Genomic DNA, 26,057 nt, shown 5'->3' on the forward strand with positions numbered 1-26,057 from the left:
AACTTGCATGTGCTCACTCACACCAGTCAGAATCAGAATCAGAAATATAAACCTTGCAGCCAGAAAGTCAGTGCCTTGAGGAGTGTTAGGGCAAAAAGGTCAGAGGTTCCCATCTGCACATACAGTCGAGCTGTAGTTCACAGTTTACAAAGGATAACCTGTTGTGTTCTGTTTCACACGTTCTTTGCCCTGATTGACCTGATGGTGCACAAAAACTAGACAAGTAACACTTGACTACTCAGCTGTAGGCTGAGGGAGATGTTAGTAAGCTATGTGAACCACCATCACCACAACTGTCTGATGTGCTGGAGCAATGGTGGAAACTGTGTTAGCCACTAACAGAAGAGACCTGATGGACAGCTGCACCTCCCAAATTAGGTGAATGGAACTGGGCTCTGATGGATGCTCACGTAATTAGGTTTTAATTAAGTGCTGCCAGAGAAAACAAATTAAGAGGGGAAAGAAAGTCTCCAAGGCATTAATGAATTTCTAATAACGTTGGTTAGTTAAAGGTTGTGGTTTTTCACCTGGGCCCATAGCAGTAGCTCTGAATTGGATTATGTTATGTAGAAATGTGTGTTAGTATGATTTATAAGCATTGTCTGATTTGACATCTTTCAGCTAGAAAATAGGTAGATAAATAGATATAATAATTAGGTGGCCCACATGCCTATAAAGAATTAAACAATGAAGATGATTAAGCCATTTGTAAACCCATGACATATAACAACTTAAACATTTTTTTCTCTTTTGTTTTGCTGTACAGTATAATGTCTTTCCACTTATGCACAACATGCGGTGTCCCTGGAAGCAAATATTTAGACATGTAGATGTGGACCAAAGTGCATTCGGGCTGTGAAGCATCTCTTTGTGTCCAGAGCTCGCTACCTTCCCAAGCCTCCCAGTTATTCAAATGGTAAACCAGCAGAACCAACTCCTAATTCATTGGGCAGCATTAACAGTCCAGTCCAGCTCTCAGCACTCCAGCCTGACTCACTGTTTCCCACTACTTTCTCAAAACAGAGAAAAGGAAAGCATTTACCATGAGAAAGGAGACAGAGAGGATAGTTAGAGAGCTGGATGTGGCACGCTTAATCTGTAATCTGTCTCTGCCATTTTTCTTCGAAGCATGTCCTATTCAGGGTTTTTTTTGTGTCAGTCTTCTCAGTTGTACTCCTCTACGGAAGCTCGGCATGCTTATTCTAAACTAACCCAAGTGATAAAGTAATAGAATAAAAAAAAGTGATCATTATTATCATTGTCGGCCTGACATAAATTAGTAAAACTTGGGTCTTAGGCATAATGAGTTATATATTCATCCAAATGAATAAATCCAGTTTAACGAGTGGTAATAACAAAGAAGCAAATAAACAAAAATCACACAGTTTAAATATTGCATTCAGTCCTTGTGGGGAAAATATCAAATCAGTATTATTCGGTTTTGATTGCTCCATTTTGATTGCTGCACATGAGCGCTCTCTCTCATGCTCCATATATATATATAAAAAAAACATCAAGCTGCCAAAAGTTTTTTTTTATAAACATGTGAAAACATTTATAATAGACATATGGGCCAGGCTGCACAATGTTAATAATGAATGTATCTGCAAAGCATTCACTGCTTTCCCCACATCCATCCATATCCATTTGTGGAAACTAAGATATGACATATTTTACAATTCTTCCAAATTAAGCGAAAACACGCATTGTTTGCTCCTGCCCTCTACATTGAGGCAGAGAGGTATTTTCTGATCTGACACCCATACTGGCACAACAACTTCACCTGCTACCATACGTGTTATCATTCATTCTGAGGAGAGCTTGAATGTCTATATCACATTCTTCTTCTGTACTGTAAAATAGCTCTTCCTTGACTGGAAACCCAATGAACATAATCAAGGCAGCTATTTTATCTCTTCCAAAATATAATTGGAAAAAAAAAATGGTAGTGTAAAGATGTAATTTCCAAGGGACAGGGTTGGACATGCAGCTCATAGTTTTATGAACAGGACAAAAACTTTACTCAAACTTCTTTTCAATACACATGGTCTAAATCATACATATGTTTAAAAACTGCAGTTAGTGCTTATATCCTGCAATTTCATGATGGGGCAGGGGGCCTTAAAGAACATCTGTCTGCAAACATAAAGTGACTGCAGGAGATGTGCAGCAGGCATTCAACATGATGTTGAGGGGTGAAACCCATGTTAATATCCAACTGCCTCTCAAACATCCGCCTAATTGCATCTGATTTCTCTCAGCAGGCCCCTCGGCAACGTTAAAATTGAAGCATGAAGCAAAGACAAGTGCATGTTCTGCTCCGGTGGCTCAGGTTGTGGTGAATGAGAGAGGGAGAGCAGCAGGATGGGAGACTCTGTGCAATCACTCAGTCATCTACACTGGATTTGCATAGTAACTGTAGCCTTTAGAAATTCATATAAATCTCCCTTGCCTGCTATTTCCTGCAAAATTCTGCACTGTTGCCTGAATTTGAATGGTAATGGATATGATGAGAAAAAGGTATGTGCTTTTGAAGGGTTATTCTGGCTGCAGAAGGTTAGTTTGTGTTATTGAAAGTCTCTTCATGAGTTCAGAATTTGTTTCATTAGATTTTTCCTTCTGTATTATATATAGACTGTTACACGCCTCAATAGTTTGATAATACTGAGTGATGGGCCTGCATCAGAACTGTCAGCGAAGTAATTATACTGTAAATAACGTTTGTCTGTGTATGCATGGTTGTTTGTGTGTGTCAGAGAGCTTGACAGCCGAGGGCAGGCAGGCATGACATCAGATTTCTTCCTCTCTGCATAAGCAGCATTAGAGAGAGAGAGAGAGAGAGAGAGAGAGAGAGAGAGAGAGAGAGAGAGAGAGAGAGAGAGAGAGAGAGAGAGAGAGAGAGAGAGAGAGAGAGAGAGAGAGAGAGAGAGAGAGAGAGAGAGAGAGAGAGAGAGAGAGAGAGAGAGAGAGAGAGAGAGAGAGAGAGATCCCTAATATGGGTCCTGTATACAGCACAGGGACATACAGACATTTGGGCTGCAGGGGGACCCTAAAGGACGGTCTCTTAGTTCCAGTGAGAAGGTGTGATGACATTTTTGATTGCTGCGCACACTCAGGGACAAACTGTAAATTAACTTACATTGTGGTTTTAGGAATGGCAATGCCAGTTAGTTGTTTGGTCTTCCTCTTTGGTCCAATGACTCTGATGATCTCCTGACTTGCACCACAAGGTTAACATTTGTGGTTTTGAGTGAAATTATTGAAAGGATTGCCATAAAGTTTGGTGCATAAATTCATTTCCCCTTCAAGATTAATTGTAATAACTTGTGTAGTTGCGCCATTACTGGGTTACAATTTTAATTTGTCCAATACTCTATGACCAAATACCTGCAAAACTAATGACATCCCCATAATTGTCAGATGTACTTTGTGTTTAAGGCTAATAAACAAATATTTGCATATTAATATACTGAACTAACATGGTGAACATGCTCGATACCTACTCAACATTAGCATGATTATAATGTCACAGAGAACTTGCTAGCATGCTGACATTGGCCGTCAGTTCAAAGCACAGGTGCTAGCATGGCTTTCGGCTGCAGATGGTGTCTGGTTATAGTTGAACGTTGTTGAACTGAGTTGCCCGGTCACATCAGAAATCAGATGTTCATAGTTGTTTCAAACGAGTGAAAAGCTGACATTCAAGGAGATACTAGATATCTTCAAACAGTTCATATTCTCAGAGTGTTTTCTAGTGATGCACTAGGTCAGAAACAGAAAGGTGACACAAACAGTTATGTAACAAATGAATGGAAGTAAATGTTGGATTGTCAGTTTTGGAAAATTACAGCAATAATCAGACACAGCACTGCTAATGCAGACATTAGAAAGGTGTGGAGAGGGGGGTCTCTGAAGCCATTTGACCATCTGACCAACACTTTCTATGTTGTGAGTATGGTGGCTATAGCATTGCTATAGCATTGCTTACAATGAAGTAGCTTACCATGTTTTCATGATTAGATGTTGAAGGTATCTCTTTTTAAGATTAATGGTTGATGATGATGCTGAAATATTCTTAATGTCATTTTTCTCGATTTGGAAATTTTAACCTGACACATTACCAAACATAATATAAACTGAAAGGCAGGATATGTAGCTTATTTTAGAACTTCAACAAAAAACACATCAGACGTCTGTGGCTTTCACAGGCCTGTAATACGCCCTTCCAATTATTTCATTTGACACGAATGAAATGATTGGATCACCAACCAGCCTGTCTACCTACGTACCTACCTACCTGCATGCACTTTATGGACCTTGCCTTTAACTGATTTATAGTTTTATTCTGAAATGGATTGCTTAAATGTAATTTGACTCGGGGTCACGAGAGAAGACTCAACACACAAACACACAACCCTTCTTGTCACATCACAGTTCTGCATGTGTGTCACATCAAGTAAATAATACATCAGGTTCCAACCCTTGTATCTCTGTGATTTGGTCCTTTTTTGAAACTAAACACATGTGAATCACTTTTGATGGTAGATTTCACAGTGTTCCCACGTCGGCAACTGTGTCTCTATGTGAATATAAAACACGCAGCTTTTTTATTCATGGTACTGAACTGCTCATGTCTCTTGTTGTGGTTCTCCCTGAACAGACATACTTTTGATGCAATTTTACTCCTTTTGTCAGTGGTGTAGGTAGTACTTGTGTTAAGTTAAACTGTGTTAAGTATATAATGTTTCTTGAGAGACCCAAGCCCATTAACAACCTGGCTCTGGGCTGATGAGGTGATGGTTCTTGACAGCAAAGGGAACACTTAATCAAATCTTCCTCAGTAGCTACGTGGACAACATTTTGTCAGTCTGATTGAAATCATTCTAATTAGAGATTCCCACTTAACTGTTTACATGGATGCTAAATAAAGTGATTTGATAAGATGTGTGTTTACATGCCCCAACGCATTTAATCCACCCGTTGTGAAAGGTCTAATCTGCCGGAAATATGACAGAATAGGACATCTCTGTTTTCTTATTGTGGGGTAAACATGTACAGAAAGGAAAGGGAATAATCATTGTTATCAAGCACTAATATTTTCCTACCGAATATATTATCAACGCCACCCATCTCAGCCCAACTGGAAATGAATTTCGATCAGGTTGGATTAGGCCGGTCTCTTCTGTTTTATTTGGTTAGATGAGCCATTTTTATTCAGATTGGGCTTTTATTCTGATTAATAGTGGAATTGTAGGGTCCAGGTAAAGACTAAGTGAAAAACTCCAATACCTGCCAATCATGAGGTTTTAGCAGGGCGTCAGAAACTAGTGGGACACCGAGCACTGTCAAATAGTTGTGCAATAAAAAGACATGAATAAAAAAACAGATTGAATACAGATGAACTGCTTGTCCAACCATCCACCTTTTCTCACTCCACTGCATGTCCTGACGTGTTCTTTGATGTTAAACCCAGTCTTGTACCATTCTGTTTTCGCGGCTTTACTGTAGAATGAGATGCCACGAGGCCAGGGGGCTGCATCAGAGCTCTGAGATGCACCGCACCGCCAGCACTCCTGGTACATTTGGTGATAAATGTGGCGTGGCAAAAGGCCCCAGCGACTGGAAGGGATAGGGTGGGTTCATTGGCTGAGGCTCTGGCATGACAATCACTCACTCTACCTTAGAGTAGAGAAGAGAAGAGAAGAGAAGAGAAGACAGAGATGTGTGGGGAACAGGCAGTTGAGGCTAAGTAAGGAGAGAAAGAGAGCAAAGAGAATGAGCGTTGAGCTCTGTTTTGGGCTCTTTACTCTTTTGTGCCAGGAGAAAGGAGCCATTTCCAGCTGGAAGTCACGCTCCCTGTTTTGTCACACAGGCCTCCTCTGTCTCTATTCATCACTGAAACACAGAGAGAGTCTGAAGAACACCATTTGGTTCAAGCCTGTGAGGTGTATCACACTGCTGCTTACCTGCACATAAAGCTGAAGGAAGGTTATTACCGTATATATTGTTGATGCAGTTTGAACACACTGTAACACAAGTAGCTGTCACCCTGGCTTTGCTCTTTTTGTTCTCAATATTTGCTTTGTGCCGACATTCTTGACAGAATTTTGACCACAGATGGTCTTCCTGTTTTTTGCTTACTATTAGCTCAGTAAGCTGTTAGGTAGAGGGTCAGATCCTGGGTTGTAAAAGGGCTGCTTTGAGGCAGTTTTTTTCCTCACCTTTGACTACACTAAAGCCTTGTGTTGATTGAACGGTGTGGGATACTTTTGGAATTTTCCTGGGTCAGTGTGTGGCCTATGCTGTTACCAAGACATGCTGTGTCTTCTTGTGCTGTGCAGTACGACCAGCAGCATAGTTTGCTACCATCTGCTTAATTATTAGCATGGTTAGTGGAGCACGTCGGTGGCTGACCATTCCAGGTGATTGTATCACGGTGACTGGTTCCACATCCTTCAACTCTGTCTCCTGAACAGTTTGACAAGCCAAAAATGCTGTCTTAAAACAGGTATATAGCTATAAGGTTTGTCCTGTTTAACTACAGTGCATGCAAATTTCAATGTCTTGCTCTGTTAAAACTTGCTACCTGAGATCATACAACTGGATTCAGCTTTTCATTGCATGACTAGCATGTTAAACAGTGTAGTTCAGTGCAACACTTTGATTGTTGAGAAATAGCTAATGACATTCTGTCGCAGTAGATGATAAAACATTTAAATATTTTAACTTTGGTCAACCATTCTCTAGATTTAAATCTACCTTTCTGCTCTTGTCCACTGGTTTGTCATCTACTGTCTGCCTAATGCAGCATTAATCCTGATTCTGATGTTTAATCCAATAAGTGTAGTAATTCTGGGGTAAATATGTGATACTACTACTAATACTACTACTATTACTAACAATTATTATGACAGTAAAGTCTGGTTGGCCAAACAATCCAAAATGTACAGAAAAGGTTTGCTCAATAATATAAAAACAGAAATGCAATATTTTCTGTGGACTATTATGTCATTCAGCTGACAGTGCAGACTGTATAGATGTTAAGTAGAATGATAAGCACATACAGATTCATGTTTTACGATGTTATACGATGTTTACAGATCCAGTGTGGGCAAAAGGTCCTCTCATCACAAACTGATAAAGATTCCAATTGCCCATCAGACATGGCTGGCATTTCTTCAGAATTGTATTTTTGAATAATATTTTGTATAAAATTGTAAATCAAATGGAAGAATTCTGCCTCCGTCCTGCTGTAATCAGAGTGGTTTTCAGGTGACAGCAGTGCTGAAGCCCTGTGGCTACACTGAGGCTTCACTGTAATATGGCACCACAAGATAATCAAAAGCGTTTTATTGATTTCAATTAAGTCTGTATTGTGTGAGGGAGTGAATGGAGGTTAAAGTGAAATGAACATCTTCAGACCTTATTTTCTCTGTCACATTGTACACCAATGTGTTGGAATGACAGCAATAATGGTTTGTTTGTACTCCAGTGATGAATACAAATTCTGTATCACTTGGACGCCATTTCAGATGGGACAAATATGCGTCTTAACCTTGTGTTGTTTTGTGTTTGTGTTTGTGTTTGTGTGTGTGTGTGTGTGCATGTGTGCGTGTGTGCGTGTGTGTGTAATTCAAACAGGGCTTGGCAGGGTATGCCGTGCAGGCAATTAAAACTACTCATTAATGCTTTGTTAGACAACACTCAAGCTAATCCCATCATATGGCAGGCAGTGATAAGGGCATTTGCCTCTCCCACTGCCTGTCTGTCTCTTAGTCTGCTGGGAGCAGATATGCTATCAGTAGCCTGTTGTAAAGGTGAATGAAGGGAAAGCCATGAAGGCTCACTAATGTTCTGATTCAGCTTTGGTCAGCTGGAGAAAAAGTGACCCTAGGTGAAGGAAAGGCAGAGCAGTGTACACCAGACAGCCTTTAAAACTTTAGGTTGTGTGTGATACTGCAGACTCTGTTGCGTCATTTGTCAATGCCCTCTTGAATGACAAATGCAAACATTTTTCTAAAGCAGGACGATCATGAGCCCGTGCCCTCCAAAACTGTTGTGAAATGAATCTATTTTATGATATTACATTGTAATGGTTTGGTTAGGTTTAGGCATAAAGCAACTAGATTAGCTTTAAGGAAGGGTCATGGTTTTTGATTGTTGTAACCTCTTTGTAACTATCGTTATCTGGGTTAAAATGAATACTTTGTCAAAATTAGGGGAACTTCCATGGTGAGAATACCAACCACTTGGTTAGAGTTAAGAAACAATCGTGCTAATGTTTAAAAAGAAGTGTTGACTTTCAATTGGAAAGCAGGAAATTAACAGTGATCGTCCGTGTTGAAGTCTGATTCATGCAGTGAAGTCTTAAAATAACCTCTAAAAAATGTCCACATGGTATTACTACAATTATTATTTTTTATAAGCTATGGGTAGACTTGCTGATATTTTACTCCCAAACTCCCATTAATATATCCATTCAATGCTGTCTTCTATTGCAAAGTCAATTGCATAAACACACTACACTTTTCACAGAAAACAACAGTGGGAAAATACAGCCTTGCAGCTATAAGAAGAGTATTTTTCTCTTTTTTCCCCCCATCGTGCTGTGCATGTCAGCACCCAATGATTGTGATGCAGTTGGAGAGTGTGCATTGCTACTGGGAAACTTGGCCAAGCTGGAAGGGAGGGAAAACAGATTACCATTTCCACAGTGTTTGTGTTGTTGAGGCCCTGGAGCTGACTTCTGAGCTGCTACTACCTCTGCTAGACTGGAGCTGTCAGAGCTGCTCCGCTCATGTCTGTGTCATCACCACAACTAACACTTCTACTACCGCTACACGCTTAGATGAGCAGACACAGACTTATATATATATAAATGCATACTCACAAGGACACGCTGAATCACATGCATGCATGCACAAAACTCACACATGCACATACGCACACAGTCATCGCACGAAAGTACGAGTGACGATGTGTCTGACCAGGTATAAAATCACCTTCTCTCTGTTTCTAAATTTCTCTCTCACACACACAAGCACTAATGCACAGACACACCATCCAATAACTTGCACTACTGGTTTTCAATGCTTATGAATTAATAACTAGTAAAACAAAGAGATGATTACAGGCAAACACCTGAGACACACCGGAGACATTGATCTGAGCAAGCACACTACTGTTCCTTGTGGCACCAAACAGACATGAATTTAAGATTTCTCAGTTTGTGTATTTTTGAACAACCGGAAATATGGTAATAAACAGTATCATATAATGTTTCACATGATCAAATTATTATGTTTACGGTATTCAAACTAAACCTGATCCCTTGTTCTTGTACTTGATAGCTAGGTTTAGAATATTTATCTCAGTTCTCAGTTCTTTCCCGCATTTTCTGAGGTCCTCCTACAGAAGACCAGACTTCTGATAGCTGGTGCCTGATGGATGTGTACATCTAAACTAGCACTAATTCTCACTAGATATGTGGACTGAGGTGATAATCAGGCAAATGGCTGCAACAGTTGTGCCGACACATATAGAAGCTTCCACATGATATGTGATGTTTGGCTTTCGAAGGGATGCTATTATCATCACTTCCCAATCTCTGCTGTGCTGAGCTTGCATATGCTTGCAAGGAAAGATGATGTCAGAGCCGAGATGCCAGTTATAGACTCTATACATACTCTGCATTCACGTAATAATCTGTTCCACGTGATTAAGCTCACCGAAATGGTGCAAAGCCCGTGAATTAGTTCAGGAAGACAGGAAGACATAGCTCTTGCTACATCATATCCATTGCAGCCTACATTAGAGCACTTAAGTATTCAAGTTGTCATTGCTCTGCTGAGTCTTTTGATTTGCCACGCCTGATGCTGCACAGTTCACCTGCAGTCGCCTGATGATACTGCTACTTCAGCTGCTACTTTTTACAGTATTTAATCAGCCCCACTTACATCACCATTCATGTGCACTGGTCATGCGCATGCTAGCGTCAACAGGAAGCAGATAGTCTACTCTGTGGTAGGTTGTTTGCTTACAGAAAATATTACAAAGGAAGACCTGCAATGATGAAAAAATGATATCAGATATTCCTTTGCTTAGACTGACGACTATTTGACTGATAAGACAAACATGAATGCATCACCGTTTTCAGTAGTCTCCGTTTCCGTCGGTCCAAACTAAAATGCTTTCCCAGGGTTATCAAACTAAATAGTTTACGTAAGTACAGTAAAGTGGCTGCTTGGGAAACTTAGCAAACGTTTAAACTTTTCAGTGTGCAAATAGCCAAAGACATTTAAACTCTGCCTACTTTCATACCTCCTCACACGCAGCCGATGTATAAAGAGGCCTTGTCTGTTTTGGAAACTTTGCTGCAATTCTGCAGTTGAGGAGGGAGTTTCAGATGCTGTTTGACTATTTGACAAGCGCTTAGTTTGAGGCACACTGAAGACTTTTGTTTGCCTGTGGCTAATGTTATAATTGCCACTCCCCAATCTCTGTTGTGTTGCATTTGTTGTACCCCTTGGGGGAATAACAAGGTTACAGCTTAGACATCAAATACCAGCTCAGTATATATAATGCATTCACATCAGATATTTACATCTGGTCCATTAAAGTTGTCTGAAGGCAATTGTTGCTCGAAAAAGAGACAAAAGACTTATAAGATGTCCTACTAGATGTACAAGGAGAACGAGCCATACAAACAGTGAGGCAAAGTAAATCTGTAAAGAAACAAAAATATTACACAGAACAATGTGCTAGATGTTTGATGCCCTGGGGGGACTGAAGTGATGTGGCCTTAGTGTGTGTGGATGAGATAAAAAATGCTTTTTAATTAGTGTTCTAAGTTTTACAGTAACAAGCCCGTCATTTGTTTGAAGCATACCGAAGCCTGGGGAGTGCTTTTGTATTGTCAGTCCCTTATCCCCACTAACTGAGCTTGGTGTATCCTTTTGGAGACTGAATTTAAATTCCTTTAAGTTTATCCTGCAATCACATCACAAGTTCAGATATGTTCTGTGACTGCTGTCTGACTGCCACTGCTACCTAGATAAAGAGACAGTAAACTTACAAAACACAATAGTAGAATGAATACAGGTATTCAAGGTGTCAGCAAAACTGGACAAGACCTTGATGGTGTGTATGCACCAGAATGAGAATTAAAATATTCTCATTTGTGTTAAGTGTTTCAAGTATTAACAGTGTTACATTCATTTGAAGCATACTGAGGCCTGTAGTTTACCTGGGTGCGTAGTCAGACCACATCATTTGCCATAGACACTATTGTTAACAGTGTCGACAGCATTGTTTGTTCATAAGTCGTATTCGCTCCAATTTCAACATCACTGAAAACATAAAGGTGCTACAAGCACATATAGAATTACTAGAGGAAATGTACTTTGATATGTATGAATAAGATAAAAACAAGAATAGATTTATATTGAGAAAAACAAAACTCAGCATATTTCAACATTACTGTGCTTCCCTCTCACAATCACACAACTAAGCTGCACATGTAATTTAAAGATATTATTTAATTCAAGCTTTTCTCTATCTCATGTGGAACACCAAGCTTCTGATTTCATTGTCCCTCTTTCATAACTTGTTTGAAATAAACATGTCCACATATATTCTTTCTCACTGTGCATTTTGTGATGATTGTTGGCTATTTGGATTATACCAAATGTAGGCTAACTGCTTCATAATAGCAGAGGAATGGATGATGCATTGTGACCAGGGGGGATTGGCTGTCAGCCAGGAGAGCTATAGTGTTTGTGCTGGCACAGGTCTCAGTGCAGGTGTCACGGGGATATTGCTGTGACAAGAACCATTTTGTCAGAAACTACTGCATCAGCATTGTTTACAGGGGGCATCTCTTGTGGTGATGGAGCTGATTGCACTTCCATTCCATTTATGTAATAAATCGAGCTTTAGCAAAACACTAAAGAGGTCAGTGTCATCCCAAAACTATCTCACTCAACAATGCAGAAAACATATTTGAAAAGCATTTCCATGCCTTTTAAGTCAGCGCTTGTAGGTATTCAAAGAGCCACATCCATTTAACAAAACAAAAGTAGTGCTTGTACTCTGCCCAGTTAACCTATTATGTATGTTTACCATTGGCCTGTGGAAAAAAGTCCTCTTTGTACGCACTTAAAACTGAACGGATCAGCTTTTCTCGATGTATGTTACCTATCGTATTTATACGACAATTTTCACCTCTGTACTTAAAAGTGCACATCAGACTGGGAGAGAGCAGGTGGATGTAGCACACTATGCGGTGCTCCTTGACATCCACTGTAGGAGGACTGCTCCATCAGCATTTGCCTCAGTGGCAGAAGAAGTAGAAGCCACAGACTCAGACTCAGACCCGGAGCTTGAACTTTCTCACTGAGGTGAGCTTTGTTCAAGTCAATTTGTTCTGAATGCACCAGAAAGCCCAGTCGTTTATTTGATTAGCTTAACTTATAGCCGTAACTGTTATGCAGAATATGAACAGGCTTCCAGTTGTGCTGTCTTGTAGTTTAATGCTCTAACAGCAGGCTAGGGCAAAGATTTTCAGACTGATGGACACATGCATCATAGTTGCGGTAGCTTGCTTAGAAATTTAAATGATACATTTCTGCCTATTTATTCTCATGGTTATGACTTGCGTACCATAATTTTCTCCAATTGTCGATAATTTTAAACAATAGTTTAACATTTTCCATCTGGCGAAACTGCAATGGACACAAATATTACCTACTTTCCCAACAGAAATATTACATGACACAGTCATTATAATCTATAGGTCTTTATTTATTTTTGCAGATAACATATATTGCAATCATGCTTTTTCATATAACACCATCTAAAGACACTTATTATATTTTTTACATAGAATATTTTACATTAGGCCCATGAAACAGCTAGAAATATACAAAACAATATTCTCTGACTAGACATTTCTATTACATTATCTTTATTATTGTTATTATTATCATCTTTATTATTACTCTATTCTGTTATTGTAATTATAATTTTTTACAGTTGAGAGAGATATGTGCTTCAGTTTCTGAGATAATAATATTATTGCAGAAAACAGCAAATAATATCACATTTTTTGTTCAACATTTAGACAAAAGAAATGAAAAACTCAGGTTGTACGGACATTCACAGATACATGTATTACACAGTCCAGTTTACAACATCATTCAAGAGAGAAAACTGCAGTATGGTAACTTTATACAAAATTCACGGAACCCTTTGTCATTGCACATTTTAATTCACATATCTTTGAGGACAAAAAACATAAGTAAAAGAAAATAAACGGGACTGATTCAACCTGATTCCTGTCGCATGTAGCTGCCACAGAAGCAAATTTTCTTGATCCTCCATCATAGTAATACAGTTGTATCTGTGGTCTGCCACAAAGTCAGCTTCTACATACACTTTTATATTGCAGAGCAAACTTGATATGTAATAATAGGTTTTTCTTTAGTAGTTTCAGTGGTGTTGGCCTATGTAGCATCTGGCTATGTCCTGTTGTGTTAACAGTCCTTTTGCCGGAGTTGTCCTCTGACTGAGCCAAAGTTTCTCTCTCCTAGTCTGATATTGGAAATCTGCACTGATCGCAGGATAGAGACACATCATGGTTTCTATTAAGATGACCGAATGACGGCTATCAAGAAATGATGACAACAATTTGGATCAGCTTTCGGGTGTGCCTCAGTATGTACATTACGTTGAGTCTTATACTGATTTGTGTGTTCATGTTTTGGTGCTTCTTATGGTAGCACATTGAATTAATTGAAGAAAATGGCACAAATCTGATGATGGTTGAGGGCATGTTTTTTAAAAAAAAATAATACTGCATTAATTGTTTCAGTGTATAATGGTAGTATCTGAGAGAATTTGGTCACGTCCACCTTTGTTCCTGAGAAGTGGGTTACTGTGTAGATACACAAGTAAACGGTTCCAGTCAGAATAGTGGCAGCTATCATAGAAATCCATCATACAGCTTATTCATTCTCACAGTTTAATATATAGATCAGAATTAGCATTGGCTTATTGCAACACAACTCTATCTTTCCACTTAACTGGTTGTCAGGAGAAGGAAAATCTACATTTTCCAAATGATCTCAGGCAGAAATATAATGTGCACAGTACAAATGTGTGATTTCTGTATTTGCTACACCTGTATCATTTGGGTGGTAGTTCACAGATCCAAATTGTGCTTGTAGGCAGAGGCTGTCTCTACTACTGTGCCCTGTTGCTCTTTGCAGAGACAAAAAGGGATGCTTGATTTTATCCATACATATATTAGCGAGTCAGATGTCTGCACCAATCTTTCAAACTTGAGTATGATTTTGGTCCTTCTCACTCTCACATATAGAAAACGACCTAAAAATGATTCTACAAAAAGGATTCAGACAACATACAAAGTTATTGTTCTTTAGAAAACAAAGAAACAATTATAACAGTCTCTTGCTATGTATCCTATGTAAGTTATTTTTGCTGTTGTCACAAGTTTCAACCGAGCCAAAAAGAAGTTGGACGCTTCAAAATTTTCATACTGTACTTGTGCTTTTCAAAGGTAGCCCCAGACACACGTGGTAAACATTTCAGGTGAACTGCAGGATCCCGCAAGGGTGTGATAGTCTGACTAAATTATATTTTACATATACAAACAGATTTGGCCTTACCTGTTGCACATTCCCATATTGTCTTTGCCTTAAATTGGTCAATATTCAATTTTCACTTTACAAACTTTCAAATTGCATTTTTTTCCACCTACTACACTGCATTCATTTTAATGGATTTATTTCATGTACAAGCAAAATGCATTTAACCAGTATTTTTCTTTGTACAGTAATTGCAGTTTAGTAGATTAATTAATATCCTCAAAGCAGCACAATACTATTGAATCAACGTGGGCCTCCAAATTTAAATTATATATTCAATATACAGTAATTTCCTAAGTCACATTTCCTTTTCTAAAAAGACTAACTTTTTTGCATAATGAAATTCATAATATCACAACAATTTTGCTGGGTAGTTTCTTTTTTCTCGTAAGTTTTATAACTCTGTATCATACAAATAAACAAACAGAAAAACCCCTAAAAATAACTGTGTAATCAGGTTGGTCTCACGTGTCCCCAGGAGGTAGGTGAATAAAAGCAGACATGGAAGTCTGGTGATCGTTCCCAACCTTGATTACGTTTCTTCTGTGTAGATTGCCAGTCTGGCCGTCAAGACAGAGAGACAGGCAGAAGTTTCTAGATGTAAGCTTCCTCGTTGGTGGGGTTCTGACTCTGGTTTTCTGTCTGCTGGTCCGGGCCGTTTTCCTGAGCCCTCACTAGTACCAAAGGCTTGATCATCATCCGCAGACGCTGAAAGGGAGAAGCGCAGAGAAGAGTAGTAACACCGACGATATCACACAGCTGAAAATGCAGTGATTGTGTCGAAATTACAGCGGGAAATTGTACCATTATACCATTAGTAGGGACCAAACAGCTGCAAAGTTTGTGATCAAACCCGTGAGCTGTAACAAACCACACCAGCTATACAGCTGTGAGCTTGATGAATGCACAGCCCCAGGCTTGGAGTGCACACATTCTACAAGATACTCTCAGAAAAGACATTTATGCATTTTCCCTGATGTGATATATGGTTACAGATATATGGGAAATGAGACTAACAATCCATGACGCTAACAAATGGCTTGTGGACCTCATTTACTGAGCCCACAAAACTAAATCAAATCATCCCAGACTTGGTAAATCTTCCAAATGTTCTAAACTACAGGTAATGTTGGACCTGGGCTCTGCGGCACAGTCTGCATTTATGTAGAGTGTTTGTGAAACTAAGTGTCCGCCTGGGTGCAGAGCACTAATCAGCTGGCTGATTGCTACAATTAGACAATCAGTCATCAGCTGGTACTGCAGGATCTGACACCTGCACATCGCCTCTGACAGACGCCTCTGTTGCACTGCCTGCAATTATGGCCCATTTATTCTCTCTATAGTGGCTATAAAGCTATATCTGTCACTAAGCACTGTATAGATGTAAGGTTATTATCAGCGCATTGTGAATGACTGCAAATCAAAAAGCCCTTCGTGTAAATGGCATGCCGGAAAATGTATTATCTGCCAAAAATACAGTGTAACATTCTGCTGCATACCAATGAACGTAATTTACTGAGACCTCAGTGGCTGGTACAGCAAAAATTAATCTAAAATGGTTTAACAGAACTAATTAGAAACTCTATTTTACTAATCCTTTTATCACTGTTCTACTCTTCTTGGCAATTTATCACGTCTTTACCCAGTATGCCTATGTGTTTGCTCATTACAAAAACATCAAATCACAGTACAGTTATAATGCACAGAGCAAAATCACACTGAGCTAAGCTGAGCATTTTAACATCCATTGTGAAGAGTCTTTTTGCTGCTAAATTACATTTCAGCCACTTTCTTTGCCAGCCATTATGTAAATTGGTAAACATTTGAGCCACGCTGTCTGTAAAAATCTACATGGTGACCTTAAATGTTCATTCAAATTTCCCTTCATGGTTAAAACTGATCTCCTCTGTAAAATCCTCAAGGCTCATGTGTCGCATTTACATTACATTATCCTCACAAGACATCAGCACCCTCTAAATACACCACTGTGTTCCTGTGTTGGATTTGTCTATCATACAGTATGCAAGAATATATTTGAGCCAAAAATCTTGCATACCAAGTAATCCACTTGAAACTCAACATGGAGCCTGCCTCGCTGCTGACTGCAGATTAAAATTCAAACCAGCTAATAGATGTGTGCAATGCTCAGAAGTGGATAAATCGATGCATATGTTCTGGGAAATCTCCGGCTATCGCATTTGCATTACACTAACCACAACTCTTGGAATTTATATACAAGTAAACTGTACATATGTGTAAATGTTTGTTTAGCAAAGCATCTGGTAACTCTTTGTAAGAACAGTGAATTTATTATGTGCGGTATAATGCTCATGAGCAATTACAGCTAAACACAGGTGAAATTGTCTTATTTAAGTTAACTTTTAGACTGAATCTACATTGATCTTACCTCTTTGTATGTGCCTTTGAGTGTGAGGAACATGTAGCCCATGTAGCCAGGGATGAGGGTCATGGAGGAGAGGGCCATGCACCAGCCCACCCCCTGGCCCCAGGCAGGGAACACATAATCACCCATGGTCAGGGGAACCATCTGCACTGCACTGAACAAGAAGACTCCCTGGACAGGAGGAACAAGAAAATCGATCTCAGCACCTTCATTATCATGCTCACAGGCATTGTGAATGCAAATAAAACTGCAGAACTGGAATCCTTTAAACCAAGATGACATTTTTCAAATCCACTGCACATGCACCAATTATTTTGACTTAAATATATATTAAATCTTAGTATCTAAACATGAAGAAATGCTGCAGTAAAGCTTGTTCTTGGCCTGAGATGATCCTTGGCCACATCAGGCACACTCAGTAAAGTAGAAGGTTTGCTGAGATAATAATGCTAATAAGTTTGGAGCACGAACAGTTAATACAGCTGATCATTACATCAAATAAAAGTAATTAAATAGTGTGAAAGAAAGTAATTAAGACTCATTTTGGTTTCATGCACACAACAATCAGGCTAAAGAGATAAGAACAACGACAGCATAGTTTTGCAGCAGTCAGTCTCAGTACATAGTTTTACCTGGGACAAACCTAAGTAAGCATAAAAAGCCTATATATGAGCCTAAATATTGCCATCAATGGGGTGTAATTTCCCCTGTTGGTGTCTGGAACACTGTTGATTAAATACTGCATGTTAACCATAGATAACACTTACAGCCACAATGAGCGGAGTGAAAACTACCCAGCAGGCCTTCCACCACAGACAGGGCCTGTAGCCAACCATTTCCTCAATGTTGTCATAGAATTTGTTCACACCTGGAGCCATAGATAAAGAATGATGAATACAGTTGTAGTAATTGTGGTCTGTGAATATAGATGCAATCCATAGTTCATGATCTCAGATATGTCTGGATTGTAGATCTTTAGATTTTTTGCTCCCAATGAGTCAGCAACAAAAGATAGAAATGTGTAGTCATATTTTCAAATGGAAAAACACGCAGTAAGAAGGTAACTGGTACATAACGGTGGCTCACCATAAAACCATGAAATTGAGATGCACTCAAAAAAGACCAGGAAGAGCAGGCACATCCCACTCGCTGAGTAGTAGTCAAATAGCTTGAACACGTACAGTCCACCCTGAAAAGGGGGAGAAGCAGAAAACAAAAGGAAGAAAAATGAGACAGATGAAGGCAAAGGGGAGAACATTGAAGAAGCAATTATAGCATTGGACGTGCAGGACAGCACTAAATCGGTCAAGTGGAATAACATCAAGGGCGACGGCACTAGCGAGTGTGGCTGGTGAGAGTTAGTGGCGTCTCATTGGCATGAACAGAATTGGTGCTAAGACTTCCAAGTGGAAACTGTGGTACTAGAAATGTGCAGCACAGACAGACCAAAGCAGATCAAGCATCTCCTTGAAACATTTCATATCTGTCCACAATCTCTCGCAGCCATCGGGGCATTATGGAGACCAGCTCAAAGGGACCTGCTCCTACCCTGTGAAGCTTGATATATTTTATACTCCCTGGAGCAGCGATTAGGGTAACTGCCTCATCCTAACATGGCTGAGCATTTGGTATGATGGAAATCCAGTTTGGCAGAAGTAGAGGGACAATGCAGGGTTTCGAGTGTCACTGGGAAACATGACCTTGGCCTGCAGTGATTCTGTCATTTTTAGCTCACAAGTAGGCAGGCACAGAAGCATCTTTGCTGACTTTTTGCTAACTTTTGACTCTGTCACTTACTGTTTTTATATTTTACTTTTGTTTCACAAAAACTTGTAAACTGTGCAGCAGTAGCCAGTAGAAATTTTGTAGTGGGGGTGTTCTGAATAACGTTGAAAAAAACTAAGACAGTTCATGGTGAGAGCAAAAACCATACTCATGATTGGATAATGGGTCTAGAAAGGTGAAGCATGTCCTGAGGGTGGTGTTAGAGGAGAAGCACCACCTTTGTCATCGAAAACATTCTCAAAACAGGACATTGGCTGTGCTCAGCATTTTCCATGGAAATCAGGTGTTTTGTGGCATTTTGACCTCAGATAGGTTCTAGAGGAACTGTGTGCACAAATGGTTCACAACAGTTCATACACACGTTCACAACAAGTGGCCCCTCAGACTATGATAACTTTCAGTTAAATGGAAACTGTCGCATATTGGTGGTGCTAGCAGAAAGGTCGGGGGGTCAGAAAAGTATTAGGATTGATCCTCTGTGAATCTACACAAAATTTCATGGAAATAAATCCTTTAAAGATTCTGTGTCATAAACCAAAATATTGGTTGAGGACAGATTTTGGCCTGATGGTGACAGTGGACAATATGGCAGCTGGTTCCCACAATCATACTGAATCATTGTTTCAATAAAAACACAACTTTTCATGGCAATCTGACCTAAGGTTTCAACAGACGGACCGATGGACAGACAAACCAACCTGCACCATTTTGTCTAGGGACTACAGTCTCAGAGGGAGCATGACCCCATGACCTTTGTAATGAGTTAAGCTAACATTGTTGCAATTTACTGGTTCAGCTGCTGAGGTCACACCACTGGTGTCCACTGGGATGCTTACAAGTCTGTGAAAAATGACCCTGTGACAATGCATAAGTCAAGTGTAAGATATAAAATAACAAAGGCATGTCGCAGTATTCAACCATTAAAGGTGAATTTTTTGGGCTTGTGCAGGTATCCACCTTTTCATTCAGTCAGAAGCTGTTGTGAGTGTTTTTGAGCTAGCCCAGAAATGGCTCTAAGATTATTCAGTGAGAAAGAAGTGTTTACCTGTGTGATGTTTGACAGTCCGATGATGTAAGAAACAAGGCAGACGACTGCGATGAAGATCTCTCTGCGTTTCCGGAGAATATGAGGGAATTCATCAACCAGTGCAGTGATGAAGCCTTCTACAGTGCAGAACTGGAGAGATTGCAGAGTCATGTCAAAACTGTGTTACGTAACACACTGTTACCACAATAAATACATTAGGTTAGTCTCTAAAGTTTGGAACTAACTTTCTAGGATGGACATTAAGAAATATTACATTATGTTATAATGACATTTTCACATGATAGTGACACATTGTGAAGGTTTCCACCCTTTAACAATAGAATCTTGGCCTTAAACAAGAATTTCTACTCATTTTTTTCATTTTTACTTTTATTTGTCAGAACATTCCTTGACAGAAGGTGTGACATTTAGCACTTTGCTTTATGAATAATGGTCCCAGCTGAAGCCATTTTTGTTTGGTCATTTTTACCTGGCTGTCGATTCCCAGCATCAGCAGCATGGAGAAAAAGAGTATGGCCCAGAGAGGAGAGATAGGCAGCTGGGTGACGGCCTCAGGATAAGCCAAAAATGCCAGGCCAGGTCCTGACAAAGGACAAATATTATTGACATAGTGATGCTGACGCTAATTAAAGATGAGAGAGAAGTAAAAAGGTTATGTTCATCCAAACATATGCCATTTGTAAAAACACAGACTCATTCACAAAGAAAGTAACTGTAATACAAGATTAAACAATAAGATTTCAAATCCAGAGGGTCCTTGAAAGCAATAAGTGTGAGTGCTGAATGTCAAACTTGACTATTTACAAAGGACAGTTTTGCAAAATCTCTGAGCCATTCTTCTTTCTCATAACCCCATAAATCAGAACGGACATATAGTGTCAAGCTAAAGTCTTCCCTTTCTAACTGAAAGAATAATATCTAGCAATTTCAAGGGCTAAATTTTGCACAGTTGCAAGTATATCTTGCCTGTGCCTATTGTCACTATCGAGTTTCAACATTGATTGCAATTACCTGAGGCTGCCACATCAGCGATGGGCCTCTTTGTTACACTGGCCATGAATCCCACGATGGAGAAGATGACAAAGCCAGCAAACATGCTGGTGAAGGAGTTGATGCAGCAGACAATGATAGAGTCTCTGTAGGGGAGAAACAAAGCACAAGGCAGCCATTGTCATGCCTGTATCAATTCCTTATCAACCCGTCACACATTGTCGAGAGTCATGGGGGAAGGGACGACGGAGAGCCATTTTGCATCGTGCGGTGGCACAGCAACTGAGTACATTTATATTGACTTGACTGTGAGCTCCAGCAGTTTCAAAATAGTTGGAACCATAGATGTGCATATTTGGGCTGCAGACCAGAGTTTACCCAACAATGCAGCAGAGGCTGAGGAAAACCAAGCGTCTGTGCCTATGAGTGTAAAACAGGGTAGAGCCAAAATAATGAAATGACTGATACAGCTGGAGGCTCAAATAGTCCCAAAATAGAAGGTACGGCACACACTATGTTGCCAGGAAACCAAAAATAATCCCAGGAAGAGACATCTGCACAGTCTCACTAAGAAAAGATGTGTGAGTGACCGGTGCTAAACAGTAACATTTCAACAGATATTTAACTCGTGGAAGATTAACCTGCAAATGCAACATTTTACATAACATATTATAATCACATACCTGTATATGTTGTTATTGAAGGGATTGTAGCTGCCAAGAGCAATCAGAGAGCCTAATCCTAGTCCATAGGAGAAGAAGATCTGAGTGGCAGCATCCAGCCACACCTGACACACAAAGATGAGAAAAAAGAGGGTTAAATAACCAGGTGTAGACATTTAATTTGAGCAAAGATGATGATAAATAGAGATAATTGTTTTAAAATGGTCAGGATTCACTTTGTTTTACTGGTGATATGACCTCTTTTTTCATTTTAAGCCCAAAACAAATGTATGATAGAAGCCGTTGATGTAATGGCAGCGACTGGGCAACACCACTAAGTAATAGCAACATTTAAATGCTGTCTTGTTATACTCGGTCCTATCTGATATGTTGTGATCCAAGTAAACAGTTTTTAGCACTGCGCCCCAAAAAGCCAAAACACATCCCAGTGAGGGATTTTGGTGATCCTGAACAGGAACAGTTTTTAGACAGCTAGGCTTGTAGAGTGAGAGAGCAAGGGGAGCAGAGAGCATACCTCAGACTCCTTAAGTTTCTCAAAGTTTGGTGTGATATAGAAGAGGATTCCATCAAATGCACCAGGTAGACTGACGCCACGGCAAAACAGGATGAACAGCATAAAGTAAGGGTACGTGGCCGAGAAGTACACCACCTGTAGGACACAGAGTTATTGTTAGAAAAAAGAATAATGTCTTTCAAAGCCAAAACTAACTTTTTAATCCACACGGTCGGTTACTTTATGTGAAATTTTTGTCTTGCAAAGCAACAAAACCGTAAAAGAAGTAAAAACTGCAAGGTTGTTCAACTTATCATGAGCAGAGTTACAGAGCTGTGGCACCACAGCACAGTGCAGCACAGTGACCTAGTCAGCCATTCCCCAGAGGGAAGATGACCCCACTGTGGCTGGGTTCAGCACACTCCCAGTGCTCCATTTCCCTCCTTATCTGAACTAATTTTGCACTGTGCTATCAAAGTCAACACAGTTCAGATCATTCATGATAAAATCTACTGAATAAGAAATGAACCAGCAGAGATACTGTTATTGACGCTGCTATGTATAAAAATCAATGAGGAACAAAGATAAATCACAAATTCAATGTTGTCACGCAATGGGCAGAGCACGGCTTTACAGCAGCCAAGTTTTAGGCCTTTGTGTGGCGTTACTGATTAAATGGATTAAAGATAATTGTATGTACAATCTTGCATTGCTTTTCAAGGCAAGACTGGCAGAGAGGGAATGGCAGAATACTCCATGTCACTGTATTGCGTAACTTGAGAAGTTGTGAAATTATTGTTTTATATTATTTTATATATTTCACGACAAAACGACAAGACAGTAAACCTTATGAAATCATGTAAACATTTTAACTTTAAGTATGAATTTTAGCTCATCGTTCACCAGTATGAAAATAAAACAAATTCCGATTGGATGGATAGGGGGTTAAGTGAAGTTATGTAATCCCTTCAACATAATCCAACATGTCATTGTATCAATTCTATGACCTTGTGTATTAGGATGATGCATATTTAGTTTTTTCCATTTTGTTTGGTCTCTGCCTCTGTCCTCTCCTTCTACTTACTTTGCCAGTCCAACCGACCCCCTTCCAGATACAGAAATAGACGAGCACCCATGCAATGGCGAGTGTAATAGCCAGTGGGATCCTGACCTCCCCAGGCTTCTCCAGACCATCGGTCAGCTGGTGCATGTTACGTCTGCAGGGGAGGAGTAAAGTGGTCTTACTACAACGCACAAATGCATCCTTGATCTCATACAGTACATGCAGCACGCATGGGTGCACACACAAATATGCATACACATGTCTGGATATTCACAAAGACTCCTCTCTCTGGCTTTCTTTTCTCACCCCTAAAGCTTTTTCAAGGAGCCGCAAGTCAAGGGAAGTCATGCTTGCATGCATGCATGTCTACACGCAATAATTTTACACATAATTTTTTTTTCTTAGGTTTGTGTAAGGCCCTTTATTATAGATGGACTTTTTTCTGGGCAGATGGATACTTGAGGAATTGGTGAACCAGTGGATCTTCAGATTCACATGTCCATATCAGACTCCAACCCTGATCTTCATTCTGCACAGTAGGGACCATGAGCTTTCTGTGTAGCTTAAATCTGTTCACAGCAGAGCAGCATCCTTCTGATCTGAACAGATTCTTATGTCCAGCTTACTCCCAGAACTCCACCACTGCGCTGGTCAGGTTTCTGGTGTCTACGATGGTGTAGTTGGTGTAGCAGCGGTCTGTGTTCCAAGGATTGCCACAACTCTGCCATGGCAGATCCTGAAAATTAAAGAAAAAAGAGAAAAATCACACAGACAGCTCTTTTTACTTGGACCACTCTGCCACTGCTGAGTCCCATTCTCTCTGGCTGTCGAGCAGCCAAGACCATGATACTCATTGGGATTTCATGCTTTTCCTAGAAGAGTGAATGCCTCATCGCCAAATGCATTTATCAATACCTTGTGTAAGGCGCTAATTATGTGGGAAAGGAAGTAATAAATGTCATACCCTGTTAAAGGCTGTGCACCCTTATATAAGAGGTGCTGGCAAACAGAACCTGCCACATAACTAAAAGGCTTACTACGTAAAAAAATACAACCTGGGCAAAAAAAAAAGGAAGAAAATCTGTGCTTTGTTCTGATTTAAAGGGGCACTTGTGTGAAAAGATTTTTTTAAAGTGAGGAATCACTACTTTGGGACTTTTTTATCACATACATTGGAAAGGGTTTTCAAATCATATACTACATTGTTTTATTCAGGGAAAAATCTGAAAATAAAAATCAAATACTCACAGTAGTGAAGGAGTTGTACAGATAGTAAATAGCCCAGGCAATGATTACAATGTAATAGATATTTAGCCAGAAGGACAGAACAGCAGCAGCCAGACCCACACCTGAAACAACAGGAGAGTACAGGTGTGACATATTGATAGTGCTGAAATACAATGAGAATAATAATAATATGTCCAAGACATTTATGATAGATTTGGTCATTTACTGAGGCTGAACCTTTGCTCCCTGTTATGTAACTGCAAAGAGCCCCAATTTCTGACTTGGCCTGTCTTTTACTCAACCTGGGTTTCATGAAGCAACCATTTAACTTACAAAACATAGTTTAGGGCCTTAAGAATGACGTAAAGTTATCTTTTACCTTTGAACATGGGGGCCAGCTTCCACACTCCGAGCCCTCCAATAGAAGTATACTGACCAAGAGCCGTCTCCAGAAAGAACAGGGGCATGCCAGCAAATATGAGGGTCAAAAAGTAGGGAATCAAGAAGGCCCCTGAATGAGAGGTGAGAGGTAAAGGTGTGTAAGTGAGGCTGAATCATAAACTATTAACATTCATCATAATCCAGACAAGATATTTGGCAACAGGAGGATTTGGTTTCACACTGCGCCCCAGATCACGGTGCAGGGCTTCGTTTGTGCGCAATTACGCACGGCTTATGTAGGAGAAATAGACTTTAGATTTATCTCGATTAAAAACCTCCGGGAGCAAACTGGCAGGCTTTCATGTCGAGACCTTTGCACTCCTTTAGGTGTATGGATAAATGGAAAAATGTCATGAATTCCTGATTACCTCCTCCGTTTTTTCCACATAAATAAGGAAATCTCCAGACATTTCCGAGTCCGATTGCGTATCCGACACAAGAGAGAAGAAAATCAAATTTCCCAGCCCACGTTTCTCTATCGGGTGTCTCATTTTTCGTCTTCTGCACTTTCACCACCAAGGTTTTGGGTTTGTCGTTTGGCGTGGTGGCGGGCGCGTCGTTCACCGTCTCCGTTAAGACGTGTCCGTCCGAGGCTTTGGTCCCGTTGGTGGCCATGGTTACTGTGCGTGTCGGATAGTCCTGACCAGTGGAGAGGAGGGGGTTTCAGCACAGGTCCAGGCGGGCAGCAGTTTCTCCGTACTGTACACCTAGCTCCCAGATATCAGCCGAGTGGAGGCGAATAATCGGGCTAATGAGAGTGATCAGGATCAGAAGCAGGGGGCAGATCAGCAGCGGTCCAGCGACCCTGAAAGCATAGAGAAATATGTACAGAGTTAAAATTTCACTGAAGATATCAGCTAGGTGATATCATTTCATTGCTGTTGTCCATGCAAATCTACTTGTTTGATGTGATTTCTGAAGTCGAATGTCAGGTCTTAATTATGAGGGATTAATTTGCGTAATTCTGCCTTAATTATTTAAGATATTATAATTATTGAAAAAAAAAAATATCAATGATTCTGTTCCATGAAAGTGAAATGATTTTCCTCATTAATTGAATAGTTTTTTTTTTTTACTTTGATATTAAATATGTGACCAAAGTGATTATTTAGGTGACATGGTACTGCTCTTTGTTGAAAATAAGTTTTATATGTCTGGAAAAATATAACTTTACACGATTATTATGCATGAATCAGTACTAATTACATGACATTTCTTCAGGGGTGGGGAAAGAAAAAATGTGCCCCACGATCCGTG

At 39.9% G+C, this 26,057-nt stretch overlaps 1 protein-coding gene across 1 annotated transcript; it reads right to left on the bottom strand.

The window, feature by feature from the left end:
• Nucleotides 1-15,260: 15,260 nt before the first annotated feature.
• Nucleotides 15,261-25,415, bottom strand: slc6a1b (solute carrier family 6 member 1b). The gene is made up of 14 exons (XM_070843909.1): nucleotides 25,169-25,415; nucleotides 24,739-24,870; nucleotides 24,381-24,481; nucleotides 23,759-23,868; nucleotides 23,154-23,286; nucleotides 22,091-22,225; nucleotides 21,577-21,680; nucleotides 20,915-21,039; nucleotides 20,373-20,485; nucleotides 19,901-20,032; nucleotides 18,157-18,259; nucleotides 17,838-17,938; nucleotides 17,074-17,241; nucleotides 15,261-15,374 (listed from the first exon to the last, which is right to left on the bottom strand). Exons 1-14 carry the CDS (start codon nucleotides 25,413-25,415, stop codon nucleotides 15,261-15,263), a joined length of 1,818 nt encoding a protein of 605 aa, XP_070700010.1.
• Nucleotides 25,416-26,057: the final 642 nt, after the last annotated feature.

This window comes from Pempheris klunzingeri, chromosome 2 (genome assembly GCF_042242105.1).
Source record: "Pempheris klunzingeri isolate RE-2024b chromosome 2, fPemKlu1.hap1, whole genome shotgun sequence".
NCBI classification, from domain to species: Eukaryota; Metazoa; Chordata; class Actinopteri; order Acropomatiformes; family Pempheridae; genus Pempheris; species Pempheris klunzingeri.

Excerpts from the sequence above, each read along its gene's own strand:
- slc6a1b (XM_070843909.1), bottom strand. The coding sequence starts at position 25,415 with ATGGCCACCAACGGGACCAAAGCCTCGGACGGACACGTCTTAACGGAG. Across the intron at positions 21,040-21,576 it reads TTCAATAACAACATATACAG|AGACTCTATCATTGTCTGCT; the intron begins GTATGTGATTAT and ends TCTCCCCTACAG. Across the intron at positions 17,242-17,837 it reads TCACTCCGCTCATTGTGGCT|GGAGTCTTCTTGTTCAGTGC; the intron begins GTAAGTGTTATC and ends CCTCCTGTCCAG.